Source organism: Bison bison, unplaced genomic scaffold (genome assembly GCF_000754665.1).
Source record: "Bison bison bison isolate TAMUID 2011002044 unplaced genomic scaffold, Bison_UMD1.0 scf7180017864468, whole genome shotgun sequence".
Taxonomy (NCBI): domain Eukaryota; kingdom Metazoa; phylum Chordata; class Mammalia; order Artiodactyla; family Bovidae; genus Bison; species Bison bison.
The window spans coordinates 4268032-4285250 of record NW_011495029.1 but is presented as its reverse complement, the minus strand read 5'-3'; the positions used below and the strand labels follow the sequence as shown (position 1 = coordinate 4285250).

The 17219-nt window shown below is 36.5% G+C and overlaps 1 protein-coding gene across 12 annotated transcripts in view; it reads right to left on the bottom strand.

Moving 5' to 3' along the window:
* Positions 1-17219, bottom strand: part of CAPRIN2 (caprin family member 2) — a 43288-nt gene that overhangs the window by 14231 nt on the left and 11838 nt on the right. For 10 of the 12 annotated variants that reach the window (XM_010860603.1, XM_010860604.1, XM_010860609.1 and 7 more), the window contains exons 5-11: positions 11522-11760; positions 10236-10318; positions 8058-8225; positions 7095-7138; positions 5530-6207; positions 2714-2836; positions 1433-1514 (exon numbers count right to left, since the gene is read on the bottom strand). In XM_010860603.1, the coding sequence (XP_010858905.1) occupies positions 1433-1514; positions 2714-2836; positions 5530-6207; positions 7095-7138; positions 8058-8225; positions 10236-10318; positions 11522-11760 (1417 nt within the window). The remainder of the gene's footprint in view (positions 1-1432; positions 1515-2713; positions 2837-5529; positions 6208-7094; positions 7139-8057; positions 8226-10235; positions 10319-11521; positions 11761-17219) is intronic. The other 2 variants (XM_010860608.1, XM_010860610.1) reach the window with 1 other exon arrangement.

Below are 17219 nucleotides of genomic sequence, written 5' to 3'. Positions count from 1 at the left end.
TCAAACTCATATCCACTAAGTTGGTGATGCCATCCAACCATCTCATCCTCTGTTGTCCCCTTCTCCTCCCACCTTCAATCTTTCCCAGCAAAAGGGTCTTTTCCAATGAGTCAGTTCTTCACATCATGTGGCCAAAGTATTGAAGTTTCAGCTTCAATACCAGTCCTTTCAATGAATATTCAGGACTGATTTCCTCTGGATGGACTGGTTGGATCTCCTTGAAGTCCAAGGGACTCTCAAGAGTCTTTTCCAAAACCACAGTTCAAAAGCATCAATTCTTCTGCGCTCAGCTTTCTTTATAGTCCAACTCTCACATCCATACATGACTACTGGAAAAACCATAGCCTTGACTAGATGGACCTCTGTGGGTAAAGTAATGTCTCTGCTTTTTAATATGCTGTTTTGCTTGGTCATAACTTTTCTTCCAAGGAGTAAGCGTCTTTTAATTTCATGGCTGCAGTCACCATCTGCGATATTGGAGCCCCAAAAAACAATGTCTGTCACTGTTTCCATTGTTTCCCCATCTATTTGCCATGAAGTGATGGGACCAGATGCCATGATCTAATTTTCCAGAAAGCTGAGCTTTAAGCCAACTTTTTCACTCTGCATTTTCACTTTCATCAAGAGGCTCTTTAGTTCTTCTTAGCTTTCTGCCATAATGGTGGTGTCATATGCATATCTGAGGTAACTGACATTTCTCCCAGCAATATTGATTCTAACCTGTGCTTCATCCAGCCCAGTGTTTCTCATGATGTACTCTGCATATAAGTTAAATAAGCAGGGTGACAATATACAGCCTTGACATACTACTTTTCCTATTTGGAACCAGTCTGTTGTTCCATGTCCAGTTCTAACTGTTGCTTCCTGACCTGCATACAGATTTCTCAAGAGGCAGGTCAGGTGGTCTGGTATTCCCATCTCTAAGAATTTTCCACAGTTTGTGGTGATCCACACAGTCAAAGGCTTTGGCATAGTCAATAAAGCAGAAATAGATGTTTTTCTGGAACTCTCTTGCTTTTTCAGTGATCCAGTGGATGTTGGCAATTTGATCTCTGGTTCCTCTTTTTCTAAATCCAGCTTGAACATCTGGAAGTTCACAGTTCACGTACTGTTGAAACCTGGCTTGGAGAATTTTGAGCATTACTTTACTAGTGTGAGAGATGAGTGCAATTGTGTGGTAGTTTGAGCATTCTTTGGCATTGCCTTTCTTTGGGATTAGAATGAAAACTGACCTTTTCCAGTCCTGTGTTAATCAGTGTTAAGCACTGCACTAAATAGCACTGATATAATTTCACTCACAGGATGCAAAAGCCTCAACACTAGATGTACAGAGTTGAAAGGAGTCAAGCAAGTCAAGAGAAAAATTATTTATAAAAGAAACAATTGGAACAAACAGCTGTAGGTATAACAAGTCTTAAGAATGAGGACATACCTACTGGGCTACCTGGAGTAGCTGAAGGCGGCTGTGACGATGGAATTGCACTTGAAGGTTTGTCAAAATCCAGAATAGATTCCTAAAGATAAGATTTTAAATAATGAGTGGAAACAAAGACCACCGTTTGTTGGTAAACCTATTACCATTAAATTATTTATTATGTTGTCATAAACCTCTGCTTATTAGCTATAGGAATTTAATAACTATCTAAGATGTTAATAACTTAAGTCTTTTAGGAGAAGAAATTAAAAGTAAATCTAAAGTAACTGTCAAACCTTAAGACCATCAAGTATTAAAATTCTAATAGTAATTCTAAGGCCAAGTTAGGAAAACTCCTCACTTTAAGGTTTAAACATAAACATTAATCCTAGCATAGACTGAGCCCTCATTTTTATCATAACCAATGAGAAGTTCTAATTATTTTATTTCAACCACTAAACTAACTCATGCTCTTAGACACTTTCATGACAACAAGCCATTCTCTTCTCCCATATGCCTAACTTGGTTATCCCAGAAATATTTCCAACATTTTGAGTACTTAACTTACACACTTGTAGTGATCATTTTAGGTTCTTTATTTATCATCAAATAATCTGAAGAAGTAAGCAATTCCCTCACTTAATAAAAAAGTAGAAGGTTAAAAAAAAAAAAAAGTAGAAGGTTGGGAGTTTGTTAGATTATATAACTGGTAATTGGCAGAAGTGGATTTAAATGTAGGTCTAACTCCAAAGCAAGATCTTTTTACTATTAACACACAAAAATCTCTATTTGCCTACTTCCTAGCTCAATAATATCACAATATTTTGAAATTCTGCATGTGTTTATATAACACAATTTTACATTTAACTATTGACTTAACTCATACAAATGAAATATAAACTCTTTGAGGACAATAAATGTCATGATTATTTACACACAATGGCATCTATCAAATACCAAGCATAGTACAGGTTCTCCCAGTCTGAGTAGAAACTACTAATGAGCTATAGCAGCAATATCATTTGAGCACTTTAAGCTTCTTACATGTTTAATTCATTTCATTACTCACAACAAACAGGAACAGGAACTATTATCCTCATTTTTTTTTTCAAAAAAGAAACTGAGGCAGAAAGTTAAGTAACTTGCCTAAACTCTCAGAGTGAGCAAGTGGCAGAGCTGAGATTTGTACTCATTCTGAACACCAGAATATATGCTCTTAACGACTTCATTTAATGCTTCAGACCAGAAGCTAGTAGCCCCATAACTAGCATTTAAGATTCACTTAATAATGACTCATACTTGCATAAAGTTACAAGTTCCTTGAATCTGGGTCATCAGATCCTGCAGTTTTTCTTTCCTCAATACTGGATCCTTTGGAAGGGTAGAGGAAGAACCTACAGGCTGATGCATAGGCTTAGGCACCTACAAGATAAACCCATAATGTGTAAGAGTGAAGTTCAAATTCAACAGCTTGATTCAGGAAACTTAGCTTATCACTGCATCTTAATGTAATCAAAACACATAGCAGTGTTCACTTATAGGTTTATCTCAGGTAAAGAATTTCCACATAAATGCCTCTTCTAAGTAATTTAAACAAACTTTAAATGTTTCCCCCTTCAGTACAACTTTAATGGGAACTGTTGCTAATCATCATCTTTTTAAAAGGAAGGCCAATAACAGCAGAACTTCCTTGATAAAAAGTTCTTTCATTGTGGACATCGGTTACCTTATGTCCTCCACAAGATGCCACTGCCTACAATATAAAACACCTCAATGACGTTTTTCCAAGGAAAAAAGTTACTATCACATTAATTATATATCCCATTTTTAATATATATCTGATTTCAGAGACATTAAGGTATAAAAATGTATACACATATATCCTAGAGTTTAGGATTGTTATATTTTGTTATATTTTGTTATATTTTATTATATATTGTTATATTTTGTTATATATATCTGATTGACATTAAGGTATAAAAATGTATACACATATATCCTAGAGTTAGGATTGAAAGTAAGTATAATACATTGTGGCGGGGCTACTGTTGTTTAGAATGTGGTCCCCCTCCAGCTATATTTCTTAAGATTGCTGAAACAGACCTCATGTTTATGGTTATTTCTTACAGGTATCAGCAAACCGATCCCTACCAGCTCCTCCTCTCCACCTTCTAATTCACTAAGAAATCACACAGCTAAGCTACATCAACAACGTCATAAAATAATAGTTAATAGACCCTAAGGAAATATATGAAAGGCTCTTTTAGGAGAAAAGTATGAACTTTGGTGATTTATTTCATGTATCTAGTCTTTTGTCTTTGAACTCTTTTTTGCCCTTGACTGTACTTAGTCATATTAAATAAAGACAGTGGAGATTGCAATACAGATAGAGGCACGCACTCACTGAGAGACCCTGTAACTTCAATATGACGATGTCTGTGCCATAAGGTACAATAAATGAGTTCTGACCTTTACAATTAAACACTCTTGATTTTAAATACTATTCAACAAACAGCAGAGTATCAATATTTCCTATGGTCAAGGCTCAGCACTGTTATACCTACTGGAATTTTTAACTGTGTTTTTTGAGCAACTTTATTGAAGTATTAAATTTGGTTTATAAATTTCCCAAAATATTGATAGCTATCCTGTTAAAATTACTGTCATATCATATCTGGTTAGTGAAATAAGGCTATCAATCTTCTGCAGGGTCAGGATGAAGCTAAAATTACATTACCACTTAAAGAGGAAGAAAGGAAAATAAAAGGAGACAAATATCTCTAAAATTCTCTTCCCAAAAGGTAGAATTGAGGCAGGCATAATTTATAAAATGCAGTGATCTGAATTCCCTAAACAAAATGTTTTCTGCCCCCTCACTTTTTAATTGAAGTATAGTTGATTTATGATATATAGTATCATGTTAGTTTCAGGTGTACACCACAGTGATTCCGTTTTTTATACATGTATGTGTGTGCATTCTTTTTCAGAGTCTTTTCCTTTATAGGTTATTAAAAACTATTGAGTACAGTTCCCTGTGCAACATACAAAAATAATCTTCAAACTGTTAAAGGACCAAAGATATATGGTCCTCAATACATCTGGGTTCGATCCCTAGGTTAGGAAGATCCCCTGGAGAAGGAAATTGTAATCCACTCCAGCATTCTTGCCTTGGGAAACCCCATGGACAGAGGAGCCAATTGGGCTAGTCCATGGGGTTGCGAGGAGTCGGACACGACTGAGCAACTAACACTTTCACTTCTGGCTAAAATGTCATGGAAGTTCAGGAACACTACGAGATGGACATGGAGAACACTGGGAGGGTAGTGAGTTCACACTTCTTAGCAAACAAGGTGATAACAAGTCTTCAACAAGTTTGCACTGAAATAGTGGTAAATAACTTCTAATAAAAGACAAGACTAACTAGCACTGTATCTAAGGATTATTCATTATAAGCCTTATATTACTGGCATGAGTTATTTATTATCAACAGAATGAGGCCTCATATTTGAACCAAATCTCATACTCCAAAACTTAATTATAGAATGGTAAATACCTATACTTTTCATCTGCAGAAAATTTTTATTTTGAAACAGAAACAGACAACTAATCCAGCTCCCTCCCCAAGCACTAATCTTCAGAAACAGAACATGAAAGATTCCTGTTTCTTCTCCTGTCCATTTGTTCCTTATTCAAAGAGGACAAGCTAATTGAATGACTATAAGTCAGTGAAAGAGAAGGAAGAGAATACAGAAAAATATAACTTGCATCAGAAAAAGGTCTCCCACCTTTTGATATGCATTTACATATCTCACTTCACATTATAGTCTTCTCTGAACTATCATTATTTTGATGTCATATCATGTCATTAAAATTTGAGCATTAAAACATTATTTTCTAATTGTAGAAATTTCACTTCAGGTTAAGCACAAAAGACAGACTAAGTGCTTCGATTTTCTAGGAAAAACAAACTATGCATTAAAGGGTTAAGTGAAATACTTTATATATTAATATGGGTTTTACTGACTTTTTTCTAATGAGAAATTTTAAATTATCACTATCACAAATCTCTATTTATGCCTACAATGACAGGAACAGACTGATACAAATCAACTCACATCTTTGGGTTCTGTATTAAACTTCCTGGGAAGGAGCTGGTCATTTGGTATGAGGCTTGCTGCAGCTACTCCCCAGGACTTTGGAGAAATCTGTGATTGTGGTGTTAAAGGATGTTTCTGACTCTCAACATTGTTTTCCCAGGATTTTGGAGTCTCTGGATGTCTTGAATCCTGTTCTTCACACGTGGGAGAGGTCCATGACTTGGTGATGTCCTGGTCACTCTGCACAGATGGTGTCCAAGACTTTGGCGTTTGCTTCTTTGGCTCCTGTTCTTTCTGTGGCTGAACTGGCCAAGGCTTCAGTGTTTCCTGCTTCTTCTGTTCCTCTTGAATGTATCCTGGTTTGGATTTGGAAGCTTCCTGCTTCCACTGGCCAGGAGTTGGTTTGGTTTTGGAGACATCCTGCTTCTTCTGCTCTTCCTGCAGAGCGGACCTGAGTTTTGGAATCTCTTGTTTCCTCTGTTCTAAGGAAACCGCAGGCTTTGATACCTCCTGGTGCTTTACAGAAGACTCCCAGGACTTGAAGGTTTCCTGTTTCTTCTCCTGCCCATCTGGTTCAGTAAGCATATCCCAACATTTAGGGAGATTTGGTTTTCTAGCATAATCTGCTTCCCAAGATTGCTCTTCATCTTGTTTACTTGAATAATCTACTTCTGTCATGTAGCGTCTGTTAAGAAACTAAACCAGAGGGAAAACGTGTTTAAGTCAGTCTGTAGACCTTGGAGGCAGTACTAAACTCCTATGTCCACTGGTCTGAACCACTGTGCTAACAGGAAATTTCTGTCCTTAACCTCCTCGAAGAGAGTCTCCTCCTTTTTGGTCCATTCCTTTCCCCTCAATTAACAGAAAGACAAACTTCAAAAGTAGCGATCTACATTTGACTCACCTCAGACTGGTAAGCAGTGCACATCTTGGTGCCACATTTGCTTGACTCAGGCTCTCTTACCAAGGTTATTCTGCCTCTGCCGCCTTTGGGACCACCTGACTCCCTCAAATGTTAAGGCAGAGGATAGTTCAACTACACAAAGTTATTCTCTTTATTCTGAAGCTTTATGTTCCCTGAATTACCAACCTTTTCTTTATTCCCATTATGTATCAATCATACTGTAATTCTGCTTCTTCCATTATTTTCAGCCTCCATGAATTAAAATGTCACTTCAGAAAGAGAACAAATACCCTCTTCTGTTACCAATATGAGTAAATTTTGGCAAGAGCAAAATCCTACTCATCTTTAAATTCTAGTACAGGAGCCAAAAACAGCAACAGCTAACACTTGTAACTTGTATGCCAGGCCAAAGTGTAAGTAACTTAGAATTTAAGTGAACTCCTTCAAACCTCACAGTAACTATGTAAGGCAGGCATTATCATTATCCCCATTTTGTGCAGGAGAATAACAGACACAGCTGAGCTAGGTAGCTCGCCCAAAGTCACTAAAAAGCTAATAAGCGGCAAGGCCAGGATTCAAGCTTATGCAGTCTAGATCCAGAGCCTCAGTTTTTAACCACAACACTATCCGAAAGTCTCAAAACCCGAAGTTGACTGAAAACCGCCTTTTAGTACTTTACCTCTTGTGGTTGTATCTCTGGTTGTGCCAGTTCCATAAGAGACTCTGAGAAAATAAAAGAAATATTAAATAAATACCAGGTAAACCGTAAGTTTTTAGACTGATTACACTATAATTCATTTAAGAAACAATTTTCAGAAGGGTAATAGAAAAAGGATGGTGCAATTAAGTATATTTATGGAAGAAGTAATTCTCACTATTGGGTGTTGGTCAAAAGCATGTGGGCTGAGGCTAGTTGGAGCTAGTTGCTCTCCTTACTCAAGACAGTTTTCTGAATTCAAGCTGCAGTTACAAACTGATTTCTGACTGAATAGGACTATCTCCCCTTACCCACAAACACCAGCTTCTTTCAAGATAGAGTTATAGCTCTGGTGTCATGGGGTATAAATGAGAAACACTTGAATCTTGCTAGTGGCTACCAGAAAGCTGCTTGGACTACCTCCTTAGAAGTAATATTTCTTTCCAGCCTCAACAATCATTAGTAAACGTGTTACTTACTTAAAGTATTTCTTCTCCAAGTAAAGTAGAATTTTGAAAAATATTTCTTTAACTGATTTTGGCATTTTTTTCCTTTGATCAGTATGTTAACCTTAGATTATTTATATTCTTGGCCTACAGTAGAGTATTGAACTCTACTATAACTTACACTTTAACAGTTTTAAATAGAATGATCCTAATAGTTTAACGAAGAGATTCCTTCAAATTCCATAAATGCCTCATTTTAACAGTATACTCTCTTGTAACAAAGTATACCCTAAAGTTTCTATTGAGATTCACTCTGCCAATCATGGTAGTAAAGCCTAGACATGTTTCCTAAACCTAGGCTTATCCTGGGACTAGTAAAGATTTCTATGCAGGCAGAAAATAAAATTAAAACAAAGCAATCATTTTACAATGACTTGACTCATTTGGTTAAGTGTTAAAAATGCAACCACTATAAAGAATTTCAGAGATCACAACAAACCTGACTCTTTAACAGATTCAGTCTTCAATAATTGTTTTTTCTTCTCCGATTTTATTAGCATTTCTTCCTCCAATGATACCTCTTTTTCCTTAGCATGTTTTGGAACTGGGATACTTTCAAAATAGCCTGAGTTCAGCAATTTAGAGAGTAGATCTTTCATGTGTTTGTCTAACAAAAAGTGACTAAGAGTTAGTTATCACATAGCTGAACAGTTAATGGAAAATTATGTGAAATAGAAATCTTAACGCAGCTTTATCCTGGCTGTATGTCGTTATAACATTTCACACCGGAGATACTTACGGACTGGCCACGCTACAAAAAGGGAATACGTAGTCCATCACTACCTCACACTGAAGGAATACACATTTTAAGTCAGAATCCCAAAGTTTAGCAAGCCATTTAAGTTTCTCTGGACCTCCATTTCCACCATTTGGAAAACGACTAAAAATCAGAGATTCCAATTGAAGACTCTAGTGTGTCATAAAAAGCACATATTTATTCCCTGAGCTGGGAGAAAATAGAATTTTCCCATCCACCCCTAAGACATCACAATAAGCAATTACTCTACCTTCCCCAAGTAACTACGGCTTTGGAGAAGTAAAATAACACAGTTCCTCAAATATAATCTTTAGAAAAACCTATCTTGGACAATCTCTAAAGAATGTTTAAAGTACAAAATTCCATGATTAAGATTTCACTCTTGAATTATGCTGTATTTCACTCCTACCACATCACCATTTGATAATCAAGAAAAACCTTAAAATGACATTAAAGATCATAAACAGATCTAAAATCTATTTCACTTTTGATAGCCACTAAAAACATAATTCCCAAATAAAGCAGAGTTCTCAAACTTGATTTGGGTCTACTATTCTTTTCAGAGGAATACTATGACACAGATTACCTTTCTTTTAAAATCAACTCTGAGGTAAAATTTACAAGAAACAAAATTCCCATTTTAAGTGTACAGTTTTAGCAGGTATGTAATAGTCATGTTACTTCCACCATAAGCACAATATAGACTATTTTAATCAACTCAAAAAGTTCCCTTATTTCCCTTTTATAAACAATCTCTTCCCCCTACTCCCTAACAACCACTGACCCGCTATCATTCACGTTATGTCTTTTCTAGAATTTCATATAAATGAAATCATACATTATGCATTCATTTTTTATCTGGCTTCTTTCATTCAGCATAATTTATTTTGAGATTCACACATGCTGCTACAGTATCAATAATTCATTCCTTTTTTACTGCTGAAATGATTTCACTGTATGGATATATCACATTTTGTTTATTAATTATCAGCTGATGTACATCTGGACTGGGTTCAATTTGGGACTGTTCTGAATAAGCTGGTATGAACATTTGTGTACAAGTACTTAAAGGGATGTATGTTTTCAATTCTCTTGGGTACTAGAAGTGTAACTGCTTGGTGATATAGTAAGTATACACAATTTTATAAAAAAACTGACAAACTAGTTTCCAAAGTATTTGTATCACTTTGAATTCTAACCAAGCAATAAGTATCTGTGATTTAAATTTGAAAGGACTTAAGAAATTGAGACTTATTCATACTCAAATATTTTTAAAAAGGAAGTAACAAAAATGTTTACCAGCTTCCAGTGAGTTTTCATTATCTTAAACTAGCACACAAAATTATGTACTTCATGTCCAGACATTTGTACTTGGTCATCTGGTCAAAGCCTACTTACAAAGCCAAAAGGACTCTTTCTCTCCAGATCAATTCCAGATCGGTAGACAACAATGTCTCCATAAACTATGGAGCCAAACCATTCCTATTTTTTTAAGCAGGTCTGGTAAATAAACTTTGATATTAACAATATGTGGATTTAAGTTTCCTGAACAGAATGGGTACTACCACGCAGAACAGAGAACTGAATCCCAAAATGGTCAAGCACTAGTCTATAGCTCTGTTCCCAAATCATAGTCAATTGCCACTCAAAACTCACCACAGGTTCCATTTTAGTGAGTACAATTAAACAAGAGCTGCTTCTAACAGAACAAAACAAAGCTATCATTCTGCCAATGAATCCAGTATTGTCAGACATGTAAGTTCTGATGGACTGACACAGTTTTGGCCCTTGATATCATACTAAACTCCTAGACATAAAGTTTAGTATTTATTGCATAAGCCCAGAGTAGAGAAAACTCACATGTTGTTCCTACCACTGCTTTCTCACTACCTTCCAAAAGGTCCCAAAAGTACAAGGATGACTGCTCCATCTGGTCTTCAACGCTGACGAGGAAAAGCAGCAGCAGAAAAAAGTGGTTTTAGAGGCACGTGGAGCAGACCAATTTATACAATATAACCCATCAACAATTAAGACATTCAGTGTTCATTTTGTGTTTTTCTACTCTCTGGAAATAAAAAATTGAAATTTTATAAAAGATGACTAAATGCCCATTTATGGACTTCATATATATAAGCATTTTTCCTTAAAACAACTAAAATAAAGATTTTACCAAATACAGCTATTAAGGAATAGACTCAAAAAGAGTTTAAAGCAATCAATATGGTATCATTCATTACCAAGTATACATCCTAGATAAAAGAACAGTGGATTGGAAATATTAAGAGCTACATCAGACTTTAAAGAGAGCGGCTCATTTTTCAAATTAGGTTTCACTTACATTTCAAATATTAAAGTAAGTTTTATTCCCTGGATCTATCAAAGTGAAGCATTAGAAGGAAGCAACCAAATAGACGATGATGGTGGAGTAGATTATCAGGTAGGAATAAGTAAATAAATAAATATATGGCTATATATAGGTAATTAAAGAGTTTTATAAGGTTTCTTCCTGAACTGATAGGGTAATTTCTAGTAACAGTTGAAACTAACTCTGCTTTTGCATGGCTAACAAACACAGCATTGAAACGACCTGAATCTAACAAATCAAAAGCACAGAGCTCTGCTCAATAGCTGATTTACTCCATATTCCATTTGAGCAAAAACAGCAAATAGATAGCTGTAGAAGAAAAAAATTGAGATGCCTCAATTTGCTGGGTTTTTATTTTAAATTATTAAATTTATTCCTCAGTATTTATTCACAGCAAAAGAAGAACACTAAATAATTCTAACTTTGACAGCTGAGTGATACGGATCAAGTTAAATTTCATTTACCTCCAATTAGGTACAGTAGTAAGGAGGCAAAGACTCTCAGTCATACAACAGTCTGACATAATTACAAAAAAATGTTTAAGAGTATACTAATTAGCATTATGGTTAATACCAGTATAAGGCTAAACTATCAGACATTTTAAAGATCAGTGTTACAATAAAGAAGCAGGTTAATGATACCATTCAAATTCACTTTCCTACTAGATAGTCTATCAACCTTGTGAGAGCCTGGACAGCCAATGTTTCCAATGCTGAATATATACACTGAAAAGCTAAAGTGTCATGTGTCTTATTTTAGGAAAACATTTTTATTAACTTACCTCAGACTTTCGTTTCTTTCAGGACAGGTCAGTTTTGAAAATTTAATGAGGTAGTCAAGTTCTTTTAAAGGCAAATACACTGCACCATTCAAGCCCCCTTTGAAGTCTTTCTGGACATGTTCCTGCATCAAGTTCTGTAATACATACTGAACTTGAAGTATAGTGCGAAGCTTTTTCTTTTCAGCCTCAAGTTTTAGCATGTGCTCCCTTCTCTGGGCTTTCTTCTGCGCTTTAAGTAGCTGTTAAAACAAATGTTAATTAAAGTGAGCAACTCTCCACAATCCATATTAGCAATCTATAGTCTGTGCTGTGTGTGTGCTGCTCAGTCGCTTCAGTCATGTCCAGCCCTTTGCTACCCATGGACTGTGGCCCACAAGACTCCTCAGTCCGTGGGATTTTCCCAGGAAGACTACAGTGGGCTGCCATTTCCTACTCCAGTGAATCTTCCTGACCCAGAAATTGAACCCACATCTCTTGCGTCTCCTGCATTGGCAGGTGGATTCTTTACCTCTGTGCTACCTGGAAAGCCTTCCATTAGTCTACAGAAGTCTAATCCCAAAGAGGTGGGACTGGATGATAAATCTCTAACACTGACTGTGAAACTGACAAGATCACCGGGTACTAAGCTGGTTTGTCAGTGGTGCAATAGAGCTGAGGAAGTCCAAATATGTGACTCCCAACTCCAGGCTGAATCCAGTACCTCTATTATCATCATGAGAAGCAAAATATCTATCATTAATGTCCATTTAATCCCAAGGTTTTACTTGTCCATATCATGTATACCAAGCCTTTTTAGGCTAAGTATTTTAAGAAAATGCTTCAGTTTAATTTGGGGGTTGTTTTTTTTTATCTCATTTTCCAGGGGAAGTATATTTAAACTAAAGTGGCTAATTTTCAACCAACCAAAAATGACTGGCTAAAACATGAGGAATTGAAAACCAAACAGAAATAAAATGTCTTACAAATGCCAGAAAAACAGCCACAGCACATAGGGATTTTTTAAGCAAAATTGAGAGATATTTTCAAATGTTGTCAGTCTGGATAGAGCTGTATCTTCCAATATTTAGTTGACAAAATACATATGGAAAATTAGCAGAATGTAAGTTTTCCCTCAAATGAATATGTGTGTATGTATAGTCTGAGTAGCTTAGTCTACTCGAAAGGTCACAACTATAATACTTTAAAGTCTGACATAATATGTGGGTCCCAAAAGTGACTGCTCATTTATAAAATACCAATAATAAAAAGTACCATCTATTTCCTCTGAGAAACCTAAACAGTTTTTTCTCCCCGTAACTGTTTTTCTGTCTGTAATGTTTCCATCATACTGGATATTCTCCAAGGTATGAAAATAAAGGGACAGAAAAAAAAATCCTTTCGATTTTTCCTATAAATTAATTAAAGTACTGTGATTCTGCATCAATATTCAAAACTCTACAAAAAAGATGTTCATAAATCCTAATCAACTAAGATGGTGGTAAAGAAAAAAACCCTCAGGAAAAAGATTTATTATGGCATTATTAATTCCTTTCTACAGGGTATGAACGCCAACTATGACTTGCACTACTACCAGGGATAAGAGACAATGTTATGCTATGCTATGCTAAGTCACTTCAGTCGTGTCCGACTCTGTGTCACCCCACAGACGGTAGCCTACCAGGCTCCCCCGTCCCTGGGATTCTCCAGGCAAGAACACTGGAGTGGGTTGCCATTTCCTTCTCCAATGCATGAAAGTGAAAAGTGAAAGTGAAGTCGCTCAGTCGTGTCTGACTCTTAGCCACCCCATGGACTGCAGCCTACCAGGCTCCTCCATCCATGGGATTTTCCAGGCAAGAGTACTGGAGTGGGGTGCCATTGCCTTCTCCAATAAGAGACAATGGGTGAAGATAAAACGTTGAGAGTGAGAAACAGACTGGTTGGGGGTTATGTGAACAAGGGAATTTTCTCCAGGATGGCAGAGGCTCAGCAAAGCTTTTTCCAAGACCTCAATATGGACCTCAATAGCACTTATCAAATTCAGTTTCTGCTTGAGAGGGGGAAAGACAAAAGAGGTGGTAATTCTAGCTCTCCAAGACAGTGGGATTCCCTTGGAAACAAACTCATGATGGTATAAGAAAATACAAAGGTGATGAGGACACTTTGGGACTGTATCACATGATTACCTCAGATCTCTCTTTAGCCACCTCCCAGGGCTGGATTAGGTGTTCTTATTGCTCAGGTCACACTGAACCTCCCCTATCAAAGTATCTATTGCATTAAATGTTTATCTTTCTCTTGAACTGCATCCCCCTTAGCCTTCAGCTCCATTATGACAGGGACTCTATCTCTGTTGTTCACCAGTATATCACTAGGACCCAACATAGACTCTGACATGTGACAGGACCTCAAATATTTATTGATTTAATCAAGTTAAGAAATATGTTGTCTTCCAGATCTCCTAGGAAAAAGCTGTGACAAATCTAAGCAGTGTATTAAAAAGCAGAGACAGAACTTTGCCAACAAAGGTCCATACAGTCAAAGATATGGTTTTTCCAGTAGTCATGTACAGATGTGGGAGAAGGAAATGGCAACCCACTTCAGTACTCTTGCCTGGAGAATCCCCATGGACAGAGGAGCCTGGGAGGCTACAGTCCATGAGGTTGCAAGAGTCAGATACAACTTAGTGAGTTAACTACCACCATGTACAGATGTGAGAGTTGGACCGTAAAGAAGGCTGAGCATCAAAGAATTGATGCTTTCAAACTGTGGTGCTGGAGAAGACTCTTGAGATTCCCTTGGACAGCAAGATCAAACCAGTCAATCCTAAAGAAAATCAACCCTGAATACTCATTAGAAGGACTGATGATGAAGCTGAAGTTCCAATACTTTGCCCATCTGATGTGAAGAGCTGACTCACTGGAAAAGACCCTGGTGCTGAGAAAGACTGAAGACAAGAGAAAGGGATGACAGAGAATGAGATGGTTGGATAACACTGACTCAATGGACATGAGTTTGAACAAACTCTGGGAGATAGTGAAGGACAGGGGAGCCTGGCATGCTGTAGTCCATAGGGTCACAAAGAATCAGAACGACTTAGTAGCTGAATGACAACCAGGTCATAATCAGATATCATGCAAACCACTAACAGCAGCCTATTTCTCCTTATTTATGTGGAAACTAGTAAGTCAGGTTACTTATCTTCTTTCAGTTGAGGACCGGTTAAAAAGAAATGAAGTAGATTATCATCAACCAATAGTACCAAACCATAAAATTTATTTTCTGAACCATGACTCTGAATGATAAATCCCCATCAAAGGACAAAGCTCTTATCAAAAAAACAGAGAGATGTGGACTGAATTGGAAGGCTCCCAACTCTGATTTGAAGGGAAAGAAGAAAATGTTACACAAACTGCAAACAGGCTATCTCATAGCAGAGGTCTAACAAAAGAAAGACTTCATTAAAAAAAAAAAAGAAAAAATTCCTCAATAGGCTGAAAGGTACTTCATTATAAAAATAGTGAAACTCCATAGTGCCTGGCACATGGATGATGTTTAAAACAAGATTTAAATCTAAAAAGAACAACATACACTAAAAAAAACACCTGGGTAGAAAATTAAAATTTGATAGGGTTAACTCTGAGAAAAGAGTTAACAGAAATTATTAAGTATTATAGAAATATACTTCAAACCTCTAACCAGAAGGTAAACATAAACATCTTTCTTTTAGCACAATGGACCAAAACTAAATAAACTCAACACATTGGAAGAGGGATAAATCAATCACATGTATCAGAAAAAAAAAAAAATGACTTAAAAACACTGTACTGAAAATAGCCTAGAGCAATAAAAAGTTTTTTAAATAATAAAATAATCTAGAGGAACTTCCCTGGCAGCCGAGCTGTTAAGACTCCACCCTTCCAATGCAGGGGACATGGGTTTCATCCCTGATTAGGGAACTAAGATCCCACATGCCACATGGTATAGCCAAAAAAATAAATATAATAAAATAACCTAGAAATACTTAACAGATGTGGAGCCAACAGAAAGTATTAAAATTAAGTAATGAAAAATCGAACATGAGTTAAAGTGCCCTATGGATAACAAAGCTAGTATCATCTTCAGTTCAGTCGCTCAGTCGTGTCCGACTCTTTGTGACCCCATGAATCGCAGCATGCCAGGCCTCCCTGTCCATCACCAACTTCCGGAGTTCACTCAGACTCACGTCCATCAAGTCAGTGATGCCATCCAACCATCTCATCCTCTGTAGTCCCCTTCTCCTCCTGCCTTCAATCTTTCCCAGCATCAAGGTCTTTTCCAATGAGTCAGTTCTTTGCACGAGGTGGCCAAACTACTGGAGTTTCAGCTTCAGCATCAGTCCTTCCAATCAATAGTCAGGACTGATTTCCTTTAGGATTGACTGGTTGGATCTCCTTACAGTCCAAGGGTCTCTCAAGAATCTTCTCCAACATCACCACTCAAAAACATCAATTCTTCAGTGCTCACCTTTATGGTCCAACTCTCATATCCACACATGACTACTGGAAAAACCATAGCTTTGACTAGACAGACCTTTGTTGGCAAAGTAATGTCTCTACTTTTTAATATGCTGTCTAGATTGGTCATAGCATTTCTTCCAAGGAGCAAGCGTCTTTTAATTTTATGGCTACAGTCACCATCTGCAATGATTTTGGAGCCCCCAAAAATAAAGTCTCTGTTTCCATTATTTCCCCATCTATTTTCCATGAAGTGATGGGACTGGAGGCCATGAATATATAATATCATGATATCAGATGCCATGAAATCTAATATCATCTTAGACTTGCATTAACAGAAGTATTCAGAAAACAGAAGGAAGTATCTCTATACTAGGCTATTTTAAATTTCACACTACCTTTTAAAAGTCAGACATCCAGAAAAGAGCTACTCAGAATTATATAATACAAAGATTAAGATGGTAGATGTCATCAACTTCAGAATGATATTTTGTGGTATTTTGTTTGTTTTTGATCCCAGGGGAATGGAGAAGAGAATTTTAATTCACTATACAATAAAGTATCCGAAAAGTAGAAAAGCCTATGAGACATTCTCCCTACCCCAGAATGAATTCACCAAAATATTTCCTCAGTTGTTAGAACAGGATCTCTAAAGGTCCATCTTTCTAAAACTAAGACTCTAAAACAATGAAGAATACCTATTAATGAAAGCTTAAGACTTCATATTAATTACTGGTTAAATGTATAGGAGAAAAAAACTTGAATTGCCAATATAGAGTAATTAAAACTATATCAGTGAGACCACACTTAACTCTATTTAAATTATGAACCATAAATTTTCCTGGTAATAACTGTCATGCTCTCAAGAAGGATCTACCAATTCTATGTTTCATCATATGTCAAATAATGCTAAACATACAAGCCAGTATTATTTAAATTTTCAAGCCCACATTTCTTTATAAACAAATCTGTCAAAAAGTTTTCACTCCACTTCTCAGTGATTTCTATAATTCCATAGTGAAATAATATACATTTGATAATGAATACTTTATTCACAATGTCTCGTATTCAGATAACATTTGTATTGAGTTCTTCAGTAGCTATCCTCCACCCCACCTCCCAGAATAAAAAATCAGCAGGAATTAGATGAACAATAACCAAGTACCATTATCAGAAGCTAACATTCTCTTCAAGGTCAGTAATTAAGCTGGTTTTAAGGAAAGCAA